This window comes from Ailuropoda melanoleuca, chromosome 4 (assembly GCF_002007445.2).
Source record: "Ailuropoda melanoleuca isolate Jingjing chromosome 4, ASM200744v2, whole genome shotgun sequence".
NCBI lineage: Eukaryota > Metazoa > Chordata > Mammalia > Carnivora > Ursidae > Ailuropoda > Ailuropoda melanoleuca.
The window spans coordinates 14,695,578-14,717,232 of NC_048221.1; the positions used below are offsets into that span (position 1 = coordinate 14,695,578).

At 50.0% G+C, this 21,655-nt stretch overlaps 1 protein-coding gene across 1 annotated transcript in view; it reads right to left on the reverse strand.

The window, feature by feature from the left end:
• Positions 1–5,887, reverse strand: part of CDCP1 (CUB domain containing protein 1) — a 54,485-nt gene extending 48,598 nt beyond the window's left edge. Inside the window, exon 1 of the mRNA XM_034658169.1 lies at positions 5,615–5,887. Within this exon, the coding sequence (XP_034514060.1) occupies positions 5,615–5,696 (82 nt within the window). The 5' untranslated portion in view covers positions 5,697–5,887. The remainder of the gene's footprint in view (positions 1–5,614) is intronic.
• Positions 5,888–21,655: the final 15,768 nt, after the last annotated feature.

A 21,655-nucleotide genomic window follows, 5' to 3' on the forward strand; every position in this document is an offset into this window, starting at 1 on the left:
TATTAATTTATTTGACAGAGAGAGAGCACAAGCAGGGAGAGTAGCAGAGAGAGGGGGAGTAATAGAGGGAGAAGGAGAAGCAGGCTCTCTGCTGAGCAGGGAACCCGATGTGGGGCTCGATCCCAGGACCCGGAGATCATGACCTGAGCCGAAGGCAGCTGCCCAACCAACTGAGCCACCAGGCACCCTAGCTCAGTTTTTATGACTCAAACCTTGTTTCATCCATCATATTTCTTTCTGGTCAATGTCCATGGAGGAAACAGGAATATTGACAGCTCCAAACACAACACAACATTGTAAACAAAATGATACTCAGAAGGTCTTGCCTCACATTGCAAATACAACAGGCGGAGTGTCAGGGTCTGGTGGAGATGCCCCCGGTGTCAACAAGGGGGCTTCAGCAAGTTACTGCATACAAAGCCGCTGTCCGAGAAGAACCACATAAACGGTCTGGCAATCCGGAAGTGACGTCTTATGTATTTTACACTGAACAGAATCAGTTGTTAATTACAGATGGGTGTCTTTCTGTGTTTCATGATGCTTTTGGAAACGGCTGGCAGTTTGGGTTGTTATAGTTTTTCCCATATGAAATACTGAGACATAGGGCATCAGTTAGCGTTTCATGAAGAATGTCTGGTTTTAAAGAATGAATTAGGGGCGCCTGGGTGGTTCAGTTGGTTAAGCATCTATCTACCTTCCACTCAGGTCGTGATCCCAGGGTCATGGGATCGAGCCCCGAGTTGGGCTCCCTGCTGCACAGGGAGCCTGCTTCTCCCTCTGCCTCCCTTTCTCTCTCTGTCTCTCATCAATAAATAAATAAAATCTTTAAGAAAATTTAAAGAATGAATTACTGATGGTAAGCGAGACATGCTTACATACAAAATACTCTTCTGAGTGGCCGGCCATATGTGCTCCATATGTGTTAGCTATGACAAGGAGTAGTTAGTGATTTAAAAAAATGTACTGAATACAAACCCAAGGCTACAAGGAGGTGAGGTGGGAACTTGGCTCTTTTGGCTAGTTGTCAAGAATGTTGCCAGCTGCCTGGGAGAAGGTGAAGGGCTAATTACAAGGCTGTCGGAAGTGGTTTGAAATTATTTGATTGTGGGATAATTTTTATAATTTAGAATGATAATTAAAGGGTATGAACTTTTCTTAGTCAGGTGGAGAGCCTTAGCCATGGGTCTCCCATAGCAGGGGTCTTGTCATCCCCCACTGCCCCACCCACCTTGAGCTCAATCACGAACCCTCTGACCAGCAAACTCCACCCCCTCCCCTATCCAAACCCAAGTCAGCACTGCAGCGCAGAATCCCAGGTGAGGGTTGTGCTATAAGCCAAGGGATTCAGTTCCGGTTTATTTTTAAATAAAGATTTTATTTATTTTTTAGAGAGAGAGAGTGTGTGCACAAGTGGGGGCGAGGGGCAGAGGGAGAGGGAGAAGCAGACTCCCCACTGAGCAGGGAGCTCACTTTGGGGCTAGATCCCAGACCTCGAGATCATGACCTGAGCCGAAGGCAGACACCTAACCAACTGAGCCACCCAGGCGCCCCTGGGGTTTTGTTGTTGTTGTTTGGTTGGTTTTTGGCAAAAGAACAATCACTTGGACTATTAGTACTATCTAGCTGGGGTGCGCCTAGGAGTCTTAGAACACGGTTCAGACCCTGCCTGCTGGACTAGAGGGAGGAAAAGGCTTCTTCCCTAGATGTTGCTTAAACAGTGAGGACAGCCTGCAAGCGTGGGAAGCAGCGGCTCGCACACGGTGGCTGGAACGTACGCCAGGACCACAGGATGAACCCTCCACAGGGCCACGGCGGAGGACGGATCCACCGCCCGAACATTTCCTCTACTCTTCACGTCAGCAGTTCTATGCCCGGGGTTTTAGTCGGACAGAATCATCAAGAAAGTGCGGAATAATATAGTGAACAAGAACACATTCTCAGATATATCCAAACGAGCTAGTCCAGCTCATACTACTTTATAACCTCAACAACACAAAGATAACATCATTTTATGTCAGTATAGAATCTGTGCTATGTAGGGGCACCTGGGTGGCACAGCGGTTAAGCATCTGCCTTCAGCTCAGGGCGTGATCCCCGCGTTGTGGGATCGAGCCCCACATCAGGCTCCTCCGCTATTGAGCCTGCTTCTTCCTCTCCCACTCCCCCTGCTTGTGTTCCCTCTCTCGCTGGCTGTCTCTATCTCTGTCGAATAAATAAATAAAATCTTTNTTAAAAAAAAAAAAGAATCTGTGCTACGTAATTTTTTAAAGATTTTTTAAAAAAGATTTTATTTGGGGCGCCTGCGTGGCACAGCGGTTAAGCGTCTGCCTTCAGCTCAGGGCGTGATCCCAGCGATCTGGGATCGAGCCCCACATCAGGCTCTTCTGCTATGAGCCTGCTTCTTCCTCTCCCCCTCCCCCTGCTTGTGTTCCCTCTCTCGCTGGCTGTCTCTCTCTCTGTCGAATAAATAAATAAAAAATCTTAAAAAAAAAAAGATTTTATTTATTTATTCGACAGAGAGAGAAAAAGGGAGAAAGACAGAGGGAGGGAGAGTACAGAGGGAGAATGAGAGGGAGAACCCAATGTGGGGCTCGATCCCAGGACCCCAGGATCACGACCTGAGCCGAAGGCAGACACTTTACCGACTGAGCGTTACCCGACCCAGGCATCCCTGTGCTATGTCATTTTTTAATGTCTTTTCACTGAAAGGACCTATCAGAATTGATAGAAGCAGTCTCCTATTGTCAGACCTGTTCTGTTTTTTAGCAGGAAAAGTGGAAAGCAACTTAAATGTCCAATGGGACTGGTGAAAGCCACACAACGGATGGTCCCATTTTTGGTTTTACACACACATGCGCACACGCACACTGCACCAAAGTGACCAAGGTGCTTTGCTCACAGATTATTTTTTTTCATGTTGATTATATTTATTACCAATTTTTCTACAATAACTTTATATTGCTTGAAACATTTTAATTGGTGTTTTCCACTTCCTTCCCCTACCCTGACAGCCTGGGAGAACCCCCAGAAGAGCGTGTGGGGGGGGCGGGGACAGTCTTCACAGCCAAAATGGCAGCATCTGAGGTGAACGCGGAGGCTGCCGGGCCAGCACCAGAGCACCTCCCTACCGTCCGCAGAGCAGCCCTGTCTGACCCTTAGTCATGAAAATCTGTGGGGTGAGGGAGACTCCTCGGTCCTGCCGGTTACACATTCCAGACAACAGCCGCCAGCTCCTCATTTGAATGGGAAGCATGATGAACACACATATCATCGAGGGCGAGTGAACACGTTGTTTGATGATGGCTCACAGTTCTGGCAAAAAACAATGGCGGCAAGAATGGGGTCACTGACCCAGACTCTGGTATCTCAGCAGTTCTTAAAACGTCACCAAGTTGAGGTTTTAACAAGGTTAAGATTCCAACTTCACTAGTCACTTCCTCCTGGAAGTGAGAGGGTGGGTGGTTACACCAAACCCACCCAAACACACCACTCTAAGACACCAACTTCCTTTTATGGAGTTCAGTCCTGCAGAGATGCCAACCTCACTTTCACTCTGTGTAGTTAACAGAGTTCAGAGATTTTATTTTTAGATTTTATTTATTTATTTTACAGAGAGAGAGAGAGAGCATGAGCAGGGGGAGGGGCAGAGAGAGGGAGAAGCAGACTCCCCGCTGAGCAGGTAGCCTGATGCAGGACTCGATCCCACGACCCTAGGATCATGACCTGAGCCAAAGGCAGACGCTTCACCGACTGAGTCACCCAGGCGCCCCAAGAGTTCAGAGATTTAACAAACAAATTCACTGGGTCTCCATCTCTTCTGGACAGACTCCAGTAACTGCTCAAAGGCCTCTACCCGTGAGGCCACCCCCAAGACTTCAGACAAAGCAGCTGAACTCTGCAACAGCTCTAACCTCCAAGACACAGCCCTCAGTTCAGCCCAGAGACGTGGCCACACAGAGCCAGTTCCCAGTTCCGGAGACCACAACAAGGGTTTAAGAAAGGGAGATGGGGAGTTCCTCGGCTTCCCCGTATTTATACCTGAACCATGAGACATGGCTCGGAGAGTCAGGAACTTCCTAGAAGGAAGGGTCTCTGCTGGAGCTCCCGGAAACCAAGATGGCAGCCTCTCCAGGCCCCAGGGACACATCAGACGCATTGACAGAGGCCAGTTCAGGCCAGCCCTTCATCCTTGTCAGGACTAATGCCTTGATTTACACCATAATCTTACTGGAGGAGTTCTAGGTATCAGAGACAATACAGAACATCTCAAACAATCCCAATTTCCATACAGCCCCCAAGTGTGACTGGACACACATTTTTCTCACACACATTTTCACTCACAAAATCACTCTATTCTGAAACAGCATTTTTCTTCAAAGGAAATCTGGGAAAATTCCGTCTGACAGTAAACGTGTTTTACAGTAACTATGCATGTGTGTGCAAGGTCTTAAATGAGGTCTTAAAATGTTCTATGAAATGTGCAGCGATGCCACCGCGGGCCGTTGGAGGAAGGAACCGGGAAGCTGTTTGTAATGGTGGCATTTGCCAGAACGCCAAAGTTCACCGCAACCGCTTGGTTCTATTCCTTAACTTAATCCACACGGATCTACCTACCTGCCAAGTACAACTCCCCTCCCCCCTTAGCTGCAGCAAAGAATAATCAAAGACCCAAATCGCTTCCCGGAGAGCTCTTTAACAATCACAAAACCTGGGCTGGTTTCGGGAAAGTCCTCAAATCAAGTTCGTACACGAAGACACCTGGTTATTTCTGTGTTGTGATAGTTGCAGGACCCGCAGGGCACTTCCCCGCAGGCACAGGCAGCGGGGGTGAGTGGCGGGGTCGGGGGGGGGTGGCGGTCCCTCCCCACAACCGGAACAACTGGAAATTCACACACGTCTCCGGAACGCCCCCTCGCCGACCCCCTCGGCGGTCAAAGTGCAGTCACTACCCAGAGACGCCCGGAGCGGGGACTACAGCGCCTCCGCCGCACAGATAACCGGCGACCTCCTCCTGCCTGGCGCTTTCATTTTCAAATTAATGTTCCCGAACTTCGGGAGAGCCAGAATGCAGCGTGCGGACCGGGACAAGGGTGATCCGCGGGGCTGTCGGGCGCCAAACCACTATTTTCTCGCACCTTCTCCCTGATCTAGGCGAGGAGGTAGAGGGTGGGCCAGGAGGGGAGAGCTCCCTCCCCACGCCCAGACCTTGCGCCCCCAAGCACCCGCGTGAGGCCCCCGGTGCGCGGCAGGTCCCCGGGACTCGCCTGGGGCGCGCTCTTATTTCCTCCCGCGCCGTGTGCGCGGGGCTCATCCCCCCGGACCGCCGGGTTCCCCGCTCCGGAACACTCCCAGGTGTCACGGCCTGCGCCCAGGACGAGGTCACTCGCAACCCAGGAGCGCACGGCCACCTCGCCCGACGCCGCACGCCCTGGAGCCGGGCGGTCCCGGGGACTCCGCGCCGTGGGTGCGTCCCGACTGCGTCGCCCCGATCCCAGCTCAGCATCCTCCGCACCCGGGGACCCTCTGCGCCTCCGCAGCCTCCGCCGGGCCCCTGCTCGCGGGCCACCAACACCACTCCGCGCCACCCGCTACCGCCGCGCCGCACCGCACTCACCCGCTCCGCACGGCAGGAGTACAGCGCCCAGCAGCAGGACCCCCAGCAGCGCGATCGTGACCCCGCAGTTCAGGCCGGCCATGGCTCCGGGGCGCCTCGGGCTCGGGGGGGGGGAACCGGCTGTGGCCAGTGGCTCTGAGCGGCGGCCGCGGGCGCCCGAGCCTGACACCGGCTGCGCTGCGCTCCGCCCCGGCGAGCTCACCTGCGTGCAGGAGCGCGGGCCCGGGCTCCGCCCTGCGTCCGGGAGCCGGAGCTGGCCCGGCCTGTCCCCTCCTCTGTCTCCTCCTCCCCTTCCTGCCTCAGCCCCCGCCCCTCCCTCCCAGGGTGCTGGGACTTGTCGCCGCTTTCCCGTGCTAGTCTTCCCTCTCAGGGCTGAGGGTGATCAAACCTTTTTGTCCACAGGCTCGAAGGTCGCCCTTGGGGAAGCCGATCAGCTTTCTCTTCCCTGTCCAGTCAACAAGAAAGCCCTTGTGAGCCCTGTTTTGCAAGGGAATCATATTTGTGGTTCACCCAAGCCCTGATTTCTCGTGGGCTCGCTGTCTCCTACCTGATGTGGCCGCGGAACTGAGTCTGCAGCCTTCGGCACTTTACTTGCAGCGTTTCTAAGCATTTCTAAAGCTCACCGCACCCCTTCCACATTAGAGGAGACACTGCCCAAGGCCAGTTAGAAATTTACAGAGGCAGGGTTTCGCAGTGCAGGAAGGGTTATCCAGGAAGGAGTAGCTTTGAAGAATGAATGAATGAGTATGAATGCTGGAGGCTGGAAAGGGCCAAGAGAAGAAATCTAAACATGTCCACAAAGGCGCCTTGAATTGTGGGCCGAGTAGTATGTGTGGTCTGGGTGTGAAGCATCCAAGCCACTCGCGGGGCTGTAAAAATCGAGGGCACTGGGCTCTTTGCTTCCTCCCAGCTGCCCTTGTGCTTGGTGGGTCTTGTGAGTTCTTCCACCCCACAGGCCACACACCAAACCTAGAGGCATGGGGCCACAGGGAAAGGCAGTAGACGGTTCAGGGACTCAGCTGGCAGACTCGGGGTCTGCTGGAATGACTCCATGCCCCCCCGGGGGGGCCTACATGCCTGTGGGCACCCAGAGGCTGGACCAGGGTCACCCAGAGCAGCCGAGGAGGGCTGGGACAGGAACCTGAGCACATGCACGAGCGTCGACCTACTGTTCAGCCCCAACTTCCATCTAATTCTTGAGGGCCCAGTGACATCTCCCAGCAGCCCCTGTGCTCCTTGTGCATCAGGTGAGATGTCCTTCTTAGGTGCTTCCTGTCCTTCCTTCTCTGATGAGAAAAAAGCAAACTCCGCCCTGGGGAGCCCACAGTGCACAAGGGAGGAAGAGATGTCCAGACTGAGGGCATGACCCATCCTTTCCTCTCCCTAGAAAGGCCTGGACTGTGAGCTCATCTTCTGCTCCACTTCCCTCATCAGGGAGCTAGGTGGGGAAACTGAGGCCTAGAGGGAAGGAGGAAGATGAGAAAAGTAGGGAGGCTCTTGGTTCTCCCCACTGAACTGAGGGCAAGCTCATCAAGAAAAAGAAATCTTGAGAAAAATCTAAACACCCTTTTTTTTTTTTTTAAAGATTTTATTTATCTATTCGACAGAGATAGAGACAGCCAGCGAGAGAGGGAACACAAGCAGGGGGAGTGGGAGGAAGAAGCAGGCTCATAGCAGAGGAGCCTGATGTGGGACTCGATCCCATAACGCAGGGATCACGCCCTGAGCCGAAGGCAGACGCTTAACTGCTGTGCCACCCAGGCGCCCCTAAACACCCTTTTAGTTTGTGTTTTTTGAAGATTCTATTTATTTGAGAGAGAGAGAGGAGGGAGCACGAGCCCGCATGTGTGGGTGCGAGCAGGGAGGGGCAGAGTGGAGGGAGAAGGAGAAAGAATTTGAAGGGGTCTCCACATTGAGTGTGCAGCCCCACACAGAGCTTGATATCACGACTGTGAGATCATAACCTGAGCCGTAACTGAGAGTCAGGTGCTCAACTGACTGAGCCACCCAGGCGCCCCAACACCCTTTTAAAATGTTTATGCTGACCCAGAGAGTGAAAGCAGATTTTGTCAGTTTTCCTAATTCTAGGCGAGGATATATACCCCAGCATCTTTTCCTAGCATCCATTGCACTATTGTTTCCCACATATAATAGTAATAATAATAATAATAATATAATAATAATAATAGAGTGGCAGTGTGTTGAATTCAAAATATTGGAATTACTGCTTAACAAGTTTAAGTCTGAGGAGCAAGTGATTTCATTACTGTCTTATTTCTCCGAAGTTTGCTTACCTGTCTTCCCTGGGATAGTGACACCAACGTCCTGTAAATGCTGTGCAAGTCAGTAATTCTCCGACGTGAAGGGCTGGCAATGGTCCCAGACAGCAGCACCAGTGGCAGCAAAGGGAAAGAGGTGAGCAAAGCAGGGAGGCCTTCCTGCATCCTCTGTGTGACAGCCCAGCTACAGAGTTGAAATCAAGATGCCTTGAGGTAATGTCTTGGTTCTTGGAGTGGAACGTGAGCAAAGCAGTGTCAAGGCGTGGAAACATTTTGTCGTACGAACGTGGCTGAATGGAAGGAGTCAGTTTTGAAAGTTTATTTCTGAGCTGGAAAGGAATGCAGGCAGCCACTGTCTATTGCCAGAGAAAAATGACAGATGGAAGGGTGAGGTTTTTTTTTTTTTTTAAGATTTTATTTATTTGTCACAGAGAGAGAGAGAGACAGAGTGGGCAAACAGGGGGAGCAGGAGAGGGAGAAGCAGGCTCCCTGCCAAGCAAGGAACCCGAATGTGGGACTCGATCCCAGGACCCTGGGATCATGACCTGGGCTAAAGGCAGATGCTTAACCGACTGAGCCACCCAGATGTTCCTGGAAGGGTGAGTTTTAAAACAAGTTATTCCATCTGATTTTGACCCTTCAGAAACCCTACAAAAGCTACAAAATAGAGCTTTTAAAAAGACACAAAGACAGGGAGAATAGAGAGAAGACAACAGCAAGATCCTCTTGGAAGCTGGAAGGCGAGACAAGCAGTAACTGCCTTAGGAGCCTGGAGGCAGGAGAACCCTAAGCCAGGACGGGGGAAAAGTGAGAAACAGCACGCTCTATACCATGGAATTCTAACAACTAAAAAATAAAACAAAGCAAAAAACCTAAAAAACCCCACAAAAACCCATAAAATAAAAAACAGCTTAGGAACTGGTAGCACAAGGTATGGAATGGAACCCCAAAGGAAGGGCTAAAGCAAAGAAAACTGGGAGAAAACTATCTGAGAAGTGCTGTAGTTTGATCGCTGGAACCTTTCTTTCATTCCTCCTGGCTGGGCCACTGCCCCTCTGCCCCAGCAGAAGTCTGCCGTGTTGTTTTCCGGAGAGGTTAAAACCAAGGGATCGGGGTCAGGAGTGTGAGGCAAAGCTGAAGACCTAGGAATTGTTTTGAAAAACAGGTAGACAAAAGGGGCATACGCATTCTGAATGCTGAACTCCCCAGCTGCCTGGCCCCAGCGTGCCTCGCAGATTGCAGCATAGAGGGCTTTAACTTCCAGACTGGAGATGGAGTCTTCTCCTGGAGGATCTGACCAGCCCAAGAGGAAAGAGCCAAAGATAGGGACATTTGTCCCCATCAGCAGGATAACCAGAGCACAGGTATGAGGCTTCCCAGTTGATAACCCCCACCAACTCAGCTTTTTAACCTCTCTTTTAAATATGACCAGACAATTAGGATTTCCAGACATCTGAGGAAAGCTTCTAACATGATAAGAGTCAAAATCAACCAACTAGCCAAACACCAAAAAAAGCAACTTGGAGGAAAGCAACTACATAAGGAGAAGAAAACAAAACAAAACAGAAACAATTACTAACTCCCTTAGAGAGATAGCAGGCAACATTGTATCTGTGAAGCAGCAACAGGATGTTATGAAACATGAAGATTCAGGGATGCACAAAAGAGTTCTTGGAAATTACAGAAAAAAAATGATAGTTGATATCAACAAATAAGTCCAAGGGTTGGAAGATTTCCCAGAAAGTAAAACAAAAGGACAAAAAGAAAAAATAGGACAGAAAAATTAAGAAATTAGAGATCCAGTTCAGGAGATCCAACATCTGAATAATTTCTCTGATAATGGTAATGCTCTTTCTCTAAGAAAAGAAAGCAAATAAAACAGAGAAGACATCATCAGTGATATAATTCAAGAAATTCCCCAAGCCTGGATGACGTGAGTTTCTAGATTTAAAGACTATGGAGTGTCCAGCACAATGGATAAAATAGGCTCACATCAAGGCACAGAAACCTATGAACAAAGAGAAGATTCTATAGCTTCCAGAGGCGAGAAATGGGTCTCATGCAAAGGAACAGAAATCAAAATGGGTTTGGATTTCTCAACAGTGGCCCTGAAAGCTAGAAGATAACGAAGCAATACCTTCCAAATGCTGAAGGTTTAGTAACTTCCAGTCGAGAATTCTATACCCAGCTATGCTACCAATTCAGTATAAGGTAGAAAAAGGGCACTTTTAGATATCCAAGATCTAAGGCAAACAAAATAAGCAACCCCAAACATCAAACTTCCACACACCTTTTCTTTTTTTTTAAATAAAAGATTCTATTATTTTTAAGTAATCTCCACAGCCAATGTGGGGCTCGAACCCACAACCCCAAGATGAAGAGTCACACGCTCTACCGACTGAGCCAACCGGGTGCCCCTCCCACACACCTTTTGTCAGGAGAATACTGGATGCTGTGTTCCGTTAAAAGAAGAAATGCAGGGGTGCCTGGGTGGGTCAGACGGTTGAGTGTCTACCTTTGGCTCAGGTCATGATCCCAGGATCCTGAGATCTAGTCCTGCATCGGGCTCCCTGCTGAACCAGGGAGCCTGCTTCTCCCTCTCCCTCTGCCCCCCCCCCACTCTTTCTCTCACTCATGTGCTCTCTCTCAAATAAATACATAAAATCTTTTTTTAAAAAAAGAAGAAATGCGTAACACAGAGAGATGAGTGGATGTAGGCTTCTGGGGCTGAGCTTAATCACCTTAAGAAAGAGAACACAGAGTTACAAAAAATCAGGTGTGAAAAATGACTATTTAGAACGAGGAAAGAAATCACCACAAATTACAAACTTGAAAGAAATAGAAAAATACCGCCAACGTCACAGGATCAAGCAAAATAACCTGTTGTCTTTACTAGGAACTCACAGGTACTGCTCGATATCATTCATTGCTTTAAGTCCTTTTGCTTCCTCGATGCGTGTGCTCTTTCTTCCGGAACTGCCAGACTTCATCACGACAAGATGCATCAGCTAAGCTAAGTTACCATCTTGATGTATGGTGCTGAATTCACACAGAAGCACTCACAGTTCATAGAAACACTTCACTGTTGTGCCCTACAAATACAGGAGTTCTTACAAATTCTATTTGTGTGATTCCTATTAAATAAAAGAACAAAGTAGGATGGTACGTTTATAAGCTTACCTGCTGCAGAATCCACTTATTCTTGACAGAAAAAACAAACTTTTCATTTTTTTTTAAAGATTTTATTTATTTATTCGACAGAGATAGAGACAGCCAGCGAGAGAGGGAACACAAGCAGGGGGAGTGGGAGAGGAAGAAGCAGGCTCCTAGCAGAGAAGCCGGATGTGGGGCTCGATCCCATAACGCCGGGATCACGCCCTGAGCTAAAGGCAGACGCTTAACCGCTGTGCCACCCTGGCGCCCCCAAACTTTTAATTTTTTGTTAAGGCATAATGAGAACTGATATTCTACTTAAAATTTTGGTTTTGGTAATTGGAAGAGTTATCCACAGATGGGCTTCTGGCTCTGCGCATGTCACACGTGACTCCTCCTCCACGATCCACATCCTTCTGGTTGCGCGCTGTAGGACAGTTCCTCATGGGACACTACCTCTGACCTTATTCCTTTTGGTCATCTCACCTGTTGAGTCAGCCAAGCAGTATTCCTGGAAGTCACAGTTGTGTGAGGATAAGTAATGATTTAACTGTGTAGGGAAGGGACTGTGAATCAGCTCTATTTCATCTCACCAAACCCCAATTAAATGTGTCTCTGATTCAACTCCTTAGCCGGATCCCCAAATGTCTACAGCTATTCAGTGCTGTGTTGCATAAGGGGAAGAGTGATGACGGGGTGGCGGGGGAGAGCTTTTTTTTGCGGTTGAGACATGTGCCTTTGCAACTGGCACAAGAAACCTCTGGCCAGGTGAGCACAGGCCCTTGGAAGGGGCTGCACAGTGACCTTTGAGCTTTCTTTGCTTCATGGTCTATTCGCCTGTGGACACAGGAAGCACAAGATCCAGTGGGAAGGAGAGGCAAGAAGTCCCCAGGGTGATGTGCTCCAGGCTTAGAGAGCCCACAGTTGAGTCCAGACTGTGTCAGGTTGTAAAATGCATGGTCAAGGAGAGTGGGGGTCCGTCCCAAGTGGGCAGAGGGACAGAATGGAGTCCAATGGAGCATTACCTTCGAGGATGAGATCCTCAGGTAATAATGGTGTTTGGCCGAGATGCGCACATCTCACACCTCGGCTTACCTGTGCTTTCCAGGAGCACCTGAGCCATGGACAGCTGAGAAACAAGAGACCGGGAGCCAGCACCACGGAGTGACCCGCCCACCCTGGACACCGACCGACCCGGGTTTTTACACAAGAGAGACATCAACTCCTCTTCTTAAAGTTTCTATGAGTTTGGGCTTCCAGTCTCTTGTAACCGAACCGCATCCTAAGGCAAAGCATAGCAGATTTTTCTGGGGCCGCGGCATGTTTACCGGAGAGCAGACTCAAGTGATTCACTCCAAAAAAGAATCTGACCTAAGCGGGTGAAGTTCAGTGACTCAGCGACTACCAGTGTGGGTTCTGCAGTCAGGTGTCCTAGCTTCAAATGCAGGCTCTGCTCCTTACCAACATGCGCCACTCTCCGTGTGTCTCAGTTTCCCGATCCGTACACTGGAGCTACGAGGCGCGTCCTTCCTAGGGTGTTGTAAACATTCGTGAGACACGTGATACGTGTCCAGCACAGTGTTTGGCACACGGTAAACGCACAACGAAGGTAGCTGAGATTGCCTTTGCTGTAGGGTTTGGCAGGAAAGTTAGTTTCTGCTTGGTGGGAGTGGAAGCTATGGGGGTGGAAGAGAGAGTTCTAGAAAGAGAGGTCTGGAGACCAACATCATCATGGTCTCTTTCAAGTGTGAAGGTGTCAGCTCCCCAAGGCAGGAAGCTGTCTCCGCTCCACTCACCTGGATGTTCCCATGTCCCCAAAACAGCGCTTGGTAACTAATCGGCGCTCAACAAATAGTTGAGGGATGAATGGATTCGTCGAGCCAAGGAATGCAGGGATTGCCCTGCAAACCCAGCCAGCTGAGCCTGGGGAGCTCCTGGAAACTGGGACCCTGAAAGGATGAATGCACAGTTCATTGGGAAAAGGGCTAGGGCCCCTGGCTTCCAGAATGAGGCCATTGTGGCTCACGCCAGGTGCCTGGCAGCAGCCCCGGCCTTGTGGGATCGGCCAGGGTCTGGTGTGCCAGGACTTCATCTGGTGTGGACGGAGGGTGGGAGGAACATCTGTCTGAACCAGGCAGTTTCTCTGAGACTTTGCTTTCCAGGCGATGAGATCAGTTAACAAAGTGGAGATTCTTCCGGGGCACAAACAGCCCTTAACTGTCGTTGCAACACCGACTACTGTGTCAGGGAGAAAACCGTCCAGGCCCAGTTTGGGCAGAAGCCCCTTTGTGAGTCTTGAAACAGAGGAGTCTGCTGTGGTCTTGGGATGAGATGGGTGTTTGGGGAGGGGGGGAGGACTTAGCCGGCCCAGTAATTTGCCCGAGGGTAACCATGTGGTACCATTTCAGTCCTAGGGTGAGTAAGACAAAGAAGGAAAAATCCTCGAGGAGGAGCGGCTGCGGACCGGGGCTGAGTGATCTCGGGTCGATGCCGTGACTCAGGGACTCACAAGCAGGCAGCGAGGGAGCACTGTCGCGCTCACCCCGCAGTTACCCGGAGCCCAGGGATGCATAATTCTATCACCTCCCCCATCGTGGCACCTAGGAGATCAAGGTGAATGTCAGGTGGCAGAAAGAGAGGAGTGTGGCCCGGAAGCCTGTGCTCCCTTCTACTCCCTTCTTCAAGCTTGTGCAAGTGGTTCCCTGTAAGTCACTTGCCTGCAGGGCGAAGAAAGGCACCCTGCCCTTCCTTGGAGAGCACCACCCTCGGATATGACCCATTCCCCCGTCAAGCCTGTGCCTGCCAGCCTTGCTTCTTTTTTTCTACATTTCCGCTTGGAGTTTCAGAGGGGGAGGGCCCTTCTAAATGCTTTCAGGGATTTTCTTCCCCTGGGAGAGGGTATTGAGTCATAGAATCATTGAGCTGGAGGCCTTGGAGCTCATCTGGTTCTCACCTCCTGCTGGATGGAGTCTCAGAGGGGCACATGTCACAAGTCACCCAGCAAGTGACCTCCAGAGCACAGAAGCCAGATGTCCATCCAGGAGCCCATCAGTTCTTCCTAAATAATCCTGGTCCCACTCTGCCGGTACTTGGGGATGGCCGGCATCCTTCTGCCCTCCTCCTATACTCACCATGTTGCCACCTGCCCCCAACGCTCAGCCTTTTGCAGCTTGGCTTCCACCCCCCATACTCTGCGGAAACTTTCCTCCCCAGAATGGCCAAAGCCTCTCCCCTTGGTCCCACCGGGTCTGGGGACAGGAAGATGGCTTCAGAAGGAGGAGGGGGATTGAGAACAGTTGTGGGCTGAAGCTCTGAGGCTCCCGCTGCCTCATCCAGGACTAGTTCAGGAGCTTCAAGGGGCTAAGACTGGGCTAGAACCGGCTAAGACAGGGTTAACCAAACAACACGGAAGCCATTGGTCAATATCCTTACCTGTAGTCCTCCCCACCCCCAGACACTTAATGGGCTAAGAATCCAATCCATAGGCGCTCCCCTGGAAAGACTCATCTACTCCGTCCCATGCACACATGGGCTCTGTCCCTCTTTGATCTGCCAGCCGGGAAACTGAGACTGGCCTCATTGTCTTTGTCACTGTAATTTTTTGTCTTACGTAGAACTTTAAAAATATGCAAAAATAGGGAACACAGCACTATGAACCCCCATGTACTCATCATCCAGCTTCAAATTGCCAACTCCTGCCCAGTCCCGCCCAGTCCTCACCCATTTTTTTGGTATTACGGCTGGTTGGTATTTTTTTTAATAAACCGTGTATTTTGGAATAATTTTATATTTACAGAAAAGTCGCCAAGATCACACAGAGAAATGCCATGTACTCTTCACCCAGATTCTTCTCATGCGAACATCTTGCAAACGTGATACTTTCGTCAAAACTGAGAAATTAACCCCGGTACTTTATAATTAGCTAAACTCTCGACTTTCTTTGGATTTCAACCAGGTTTTCCACTAACATCCTTTTTCTGTCCCAAGATTCCATCTTGGACCCCACATTGCATTTAGTCCTCACATCTTGGTCTTCTCTGATCTGTGAGTGGTTTTGAATCTTTGCTTATTCTTCATGCTTTGGCAGTCTTGAGGGCTGGCCAGGGGTCCTGCAGAATGTCCCCCGATCTGAGTTTGACGACTGTCTCAGGGTTAGACAGGGGACGTGGATTTTTGGTGAGAACACCACAGATGTGGAGCCCCCTTCTCATCGCTCCCTATGGGGGGTTGGGGGTGGCCTCCACACGGCATCACCGGTGGTGTTCCCCTTCATTTCTTGGCTACACGGCTTCTCCAGACTCCTCCACTAAGAAGTTCGCATCGTCCCCTTTCCCTGCTCTGTCCCTTGAAAGCAAATCGCTAAGTCCATGATAAGTCTTTTAAATCCATTTTAGTCAATCAATTCCCCCATCTTTCTTGTTTTTTTTTTCCCCCAAAGTTTATTTTTGAAGAAACCAGGTCTTTGGTATCCTTTCTGTGATGTTATCTGCTGTTGGTGCTCACTGTGGTACCTTGGGGCTAACGCCTTTAGATTCTCAGGACTTACCCTATCAAGGTATTTCCTAAATGAAGATAGTTCGTTCTGCCCCCATCACACATCGTAGATCTCAGCAAATCAAAGGCACAGCCCATGGCTGGAAACACCATTATCTTAGGCACACCTAAGACAAAACCACTGCGAATTAATCTACGGCACCGTGCTTCTTACCACTTGGAACTTCTCCATCGTTAGTGTAATTTTGAGGCAAGTGGAAGAATACCAAGGTCGAGTTAGCATTTTCCTTTTTCATGGACACAGAGGTTTACTCTTTGCTCAGTTGAGCTGCATTTGCTGGGCGTTGGGTCAAAGTCAGCGGGCAGCCTCCGACAGCTGGACGTCTGATGCGCTTAGGGCAGCCTGGGCTGCAGGGGCACCGATCGCTCCTGCCTTCCTTGTGTTCATTTGATGGTTCCTTCACCATCCCAGCGGAGTCTGTGTTTCTTCTGTCCGCCCTTGTTGGCGTGTGTTCTCTCCGTTTGCACACTTCTTGGTGACAAAACATCCTAATTTCATTCTGTTTCTTCTAGGTACATTTCCTTTTTTTTTTTTTTTTTAAAGATTTTATTTATTTATTTGACAGAGATGGAGACAGCCAGCGAGAGAGGGGAACACAAGCAGGGGGAGTCGGAGAGGAAGAAGCAGGCTCATAGTGGGAGCCTGATGTGGGGCTCGAACCCATAATGCCGGGATCATGCCCTGAGCCGAAGGCAGACGCTTAACCGCTGTGCCACCCAGGCGCCCCTCTAGGTACATTTCTTAAGACCCATAGCACTTGGTTATAGCTTTGCAAGAAATAAGGAATTACGGTCATTCCTGTAAAGACAGATACTTGCTACTCTGCCATTTAACTTGCACCCCACTGCCTTGTTTCCATGCCCTTCTATGCCTATACCAACTTTTTGTTTCCTTACTGAATCATGTTGTGATTTTTGGGGGTGTTATTTTATTTTATTTTTCAGTAGGCTCCACACCCAGTGTAGATCCCAGTGTGGGGCTTGAACTCATGACCCTGAGATGGAGACCTGAACTGAAATCAAGAATCAGACGCTTAACTGATTGAGCCACCCAGGCGCCCCTAGGATGTGACTTTAAACCGTAATTAAACTCCATAAATGTAGAGCCAACCATGCCTGTCATGCATTCCAGGGTGACAATCTGAACAGTTATGGCCGAGTGTGAGTGTGTATTGTCACACCCATGCCAGGGCTGTCGTTTGCATTTTCCAAATAATAAAATATTTTCGAAGGATCCCAGGCTAGTTCCAAGGAAACTGTGGGAAAAAGAAGTGGCAAAAACAGGAAAGCGTTGGAGAGGAAACTTGGACAATCCCCACAACCCCCAAGGTGGAGTGGGGTTGATGGGGGCGATCGGTGGCAGTGTTAATTTCTTCTGGGAGTGGGGCACCTGGGCGGCTCGGTTGAGTGTCTGTCTTGGGCTCTGGTCACGATCCCAGGGTCCTGGGATGGAGCCCTGCCTCCCACATCGGGCTCCCTGCTCAGTGGGGAGTCTGCCTCTCCCTTTTCCTCTGCCCCTCCCCACCACTCATGTGTGTGCTCTCTCTCTCTCTCAAATAAATACATTTAAAAATCTTAAAAAATTTTTTTCTGGGAATATTTATCTGGTTGGGCCTTCGGGGGTTTCACGGAAATGACAGGCCAACCTCGTGTTTGATTAGGTTGGGAGGGTCTCCAGTCCAAGGGAGGTTCCACTGCTCCTGGGACGCTCAGAGTGTCTGCTGTCCCGGAAGCTCCCAGGAAGGACCGGCAGGGGAGGAGGTGTGGTGAGATGAGCCTGAGTCCTGGCGTCGGACAGGCCTGGGTCTGCATCCCAGTTCCACCTTCCACCAATGCCGTGTGGCTCCGGACAAGTTACTTTACAGCTCTGGGCCTCAGCTTCCTTACATGCACATCACGACGTCTGTTTTTCAGTGTCATAGTGAGGACTCGAGAGAATCATTACAGGGTAGAGACAGAACTCAGGGCCGGTGGACACACAGCTGTCACTCTGGTACCTGGTGGCATAATGATCATCCAGGGAGGACCCCAAAAGGGTAATGAGAGGCCGCAACAGGCGACATAGGCAGCGCTGGGGAAAATGAGGGGCTTTAGCTCAGATCAGAGCAGGTTCGGGACGTGTGAGGATGGGTGTTTGCGTCCGAAGGGCCGTTTTCTTGAGATGAGACTAGAATTCTTGTTTGTACCTCTCCAGAGCAGAGTTCTGGACATGGTTTGGATGTTGTAGAAAGGAGGCTTTTAGCTTGGTTCAAGAAAGAGCTGTCTGTCAAGAGAGGTAATCAAGCGTGGGGCGGGCCCTCTCCCAAGGACATGAAAAGTCAGCAGGGTGTCCATCACCTGAGGCTGCCCTGGATGCTTCCCACTCCGAGCTGACTGCGGAAGCTCAGTGACAGGATGGCCGGTTGGGCCAACTCCTGAGCAAGCTGGGAGGTGCACGGTCTTTCCTCGCTGGGGGTTCTCACCCTGGGCCCATTGGACCACCCAGCAGAGTCGACCCCAGCCAGAAAGTGAAGGGAGAAATCAAGAAAGTGATTCTCCTCCCTCCAGCCTGGCCCCTTGACTGGAAGAGGCTGTCAAAATGGCAGCCAGGAGAGCAGGGGCGCCTGGGGGGCTCAGTCGGTGAAGCGTCTGCCTTCGGCTCTGGTCATGATCCCAGGGTCCTGGGATTGAACCCTACATCGAGCTCTCTGCTCAGCACGGAGTCTGCTTGTCCTTCTCCCTCTGCCCCTCCCCCTGCTCATGTTCTCTCTCTCTCTCTCTCTCTCTCTCTCTCTCGTACTCTCTCTGTCTCAAAAAAAAAAAAATCTTTAAAAAATAAAAAAATAAAAATGGCAGCCAGAAGAGTCAAAAGCAGTGGCTTTCAGGCCCCAATAAAATGGTTTTCTTCAGGGTCCCTTTCGGGGTGTGTGCTGCCCGGGGGCAGGACTCGGTCCACACACGCTCTCCCCTCAGGTCCCACCTGCTGCCCTTATTATTCAGGAGGGCTGCTTTATACTCATTGCCCCAGTGTTCTGTCCAATTTAATTGCTCTGTCACCAGAGATTAATCCCAGTAGATAAGAAAAAGACATCTGAAGAATATTGATTCTGTTACTACTTATCTTCCCCCCCCCCAACCCCGCCGGCGGGGAACTTAGAGTTTTCAGTGGCTTTGTTCCAAAGCTTTGGGAGGTTCTTGGAGTGACCTGTTTGGGCAGGTGAGCTACCGGGGGTCCGGTGTGGGGCTCTCCCCAAGGCTGGATGCTGGCAGGGCCTGCCCCCCTGTTGCTGTGCTGGGGGGACAAGGGCCAGGCCTGGAGTCCTCTGGTTCCATCCCAGCCAGGAACAGTCCCTGGCTTTACCAAGCTGCTAAGAGATAGACATCCCGAGGGGCAAGTTGCCTTTAAAGAATATAAGTTTAAGAGGCACCCGGGTGGCTCAGTTGGTTGAAGGTCTGACTGTTGGTTTGCAGCCCAGGTCATAATGTCAGGGTCGTGAGGTCGAGTTCTGTGTTGGGCTCTGCCCTGAGTGCAGAGTCTGCTCGAGATTCTCTCCCTTCCCCCTGCTCTAACCTCCACCCCACTCAAATAATAAATAAATAAATCTTTGCCAAGATCTTTCTGGTTGTTCAAAAGATGGCCAACATCTCTCTTTTTCTCATTCCCTTTCCTCCCCATACCCACCCCTTCTCTCCCCATCCCTTTCCCTCTCTCTCTCTTCTTCCAGGTCTTTTTGGTTGTAGATTTTTCTTTTTTAAGATTTTATTTATTTGAGAGAGAGAGAGAGAGAAAACGAGAGGGGGGAGGGGCAGAGGGAGACAGAGAAGCAGACTCCCTGCTGAGCAGGGAAGGCAGACATGGAGCTCCATCCCGACCCTAAGATGATGACCTGATCTGAAGGCAGACACTTAGCCGACAGCCTCCCAGGCACCCCTTGGTTGTAGTTTCTAAGGGCTCTGCATCTGGACCTGTGATGGGGCTGGGGGGGCAACAGGGTGGGGGTCTCAGCCACAGGTCAGCCTGGGGACCCAGGAAGCATTTGAGGAAACTGCCTGTGCTTTGTCCACCTACGCCTGTCATTTCCAGGGGACCCCTTCAGTGAGCACACTCTCATCCGTGTGTAAAGTGATAACCGGGGGAACGAGCATCCATACTTTTCGTGATGGTTGCTGGTGACCATGTAGCCCTTTGCTGTGTTCCCAGTCCTGAGCTCCTCATTTTTAACAACACGTGTTGTGTGTCTCTGGCTCTATTTTATTTTTATCCAAAGGATCGCACGCTATCACCTGTTTTGCCCCTCGGGTTTTTCCTTTCTTTCAGCATAACAAGATTCTGGCTAATCTTTCCACGTCCATACGGAGGAAACAACATGAATCATTTTTCATGACTCGGCATCAAGTACGCTCTCTGCTCTGGGGCGCTGCGGCCGTCTGGCCCCAGGGCTGCAGAGACTGTGGCACCCGGGGCCCCAGGCCGCTGTGTGAGTCACAGGGGGTCGGAGGCAGATGGCAGCTCAAATGCGGCATCCAGGAGAGCTTCACGAAGGTGTCGTCTACAGTGGTGTGGCCATAGGAGAAGGAACCAGCCAGGGAGTGTGCCGAGGGCTCAGGGCTGACACCATCTCATCCGCTCATTTGCCCAGGTCGCGGGGGGCCTTGTGACTTGCCCAAGGTCATACAGCGGGAGGTGCAGCCACTGGGGAAACTGGGTGTCCTGCCTCCCCATCAGTGGTTTGCTTTGATTGTTAAAAAAATGAGATAAGCCAAAAAACCCCACCCTCAGTTATTGAAATTACACTCGAGAGTCTAAGGAAAGAGTTTTTCAATCCATCTTTTCCACAATCAAGACCAAGTAGTGAACTCTTCCGTTATGAGTTCCCGCAATTTTTCTATTTATCCAACTTACAAATTGCTTTTTAAGTCGTAACTTGTAAATGGATTCATAGAAAATGTTTTTAAAAGCAAAAATTTGGTATCGGTTTAAGTGCCCCAAATAGGATAATTGGCAAGGAAATGAGGATTTGTCTCCCCAATGGGAAATTAAGCATTTCTTAAACTTGGTATCAACGAAGAGTTTGCAATAGATGGAAAATGTGTAGCCGTAATGCTCAAGGAAAATTGTGATCTCCCATTTATTTAGAGTATCACTATAATTAAATGTTAATTCACGCATGCACTGAAACAAATAAACCCTGAAACTTACATAAAGAAAAATAAATACAAGAAGAGAAGACACCAACGTGTTACTGATAGTGATTATCTTAACATGGGGGAAATATGGGTGATCTTTATTCGCTCTGTATTCTCATAACAATAACAGTATCAACTGCAACAATCCCAATTCAAAATAAAGTCTCTGATCATTTGAGAAGGGGCGAATATCCAGAGCCAGAAAGATACCCACAACTTCTGACCGACAGTCCTTTCTCTCCCAGGACTCTGGCTCTAGGAAATCATTCTGCTTTCAGAAACAGTTCTAGGCAGGAAGAAGTTCACTGCAGGTAGAAACTGGCAATCGCCCCAATGCCAAACAGTGACTCAACCACATTATGGAAAATGTGGCTCAGCCACTCGATGCCACCATGTGTTCATTAAGAAAGAAAATTAGGACAAAAGCCTGCGCTCCATCATTAAAAGGGAAAACTCAGGATTCACACTGAAATGTAAAGTTTGACCACAAAAGGTTTTTAAAATGCTGTAGGGTTTGGAAAAAATACGCCAAGATGAGCAGAACGAGCTGGCGTACGGGGTGGTGGGAGCGTGGGGAATTTTTTTCTTGATTTTCCAACATTTTCTGTAATGTGCTTATCTTGCTTTTATGCCTTAAAAAAAACATAATAAGTAGCTATTCATCTGGAAAGCTGGTTCTAAACCACCTACCCCCTAAGCCACGGTCCACGGGGAGGGCCGCCCGTTGGCCGCGGGGCGAGAGGGAAGTGTTCATCAGTGAAAGCCTGACGACATCTGAGTAATTAACTGCAGGGCTGATTCTGCATGGCGTAGGTGAAAAGAAATGGTTGGAACCTGCCAAGGTCAAGGTGGGGAATGGAGAGATAAGGAGTGCAGAGCACACAGTTTT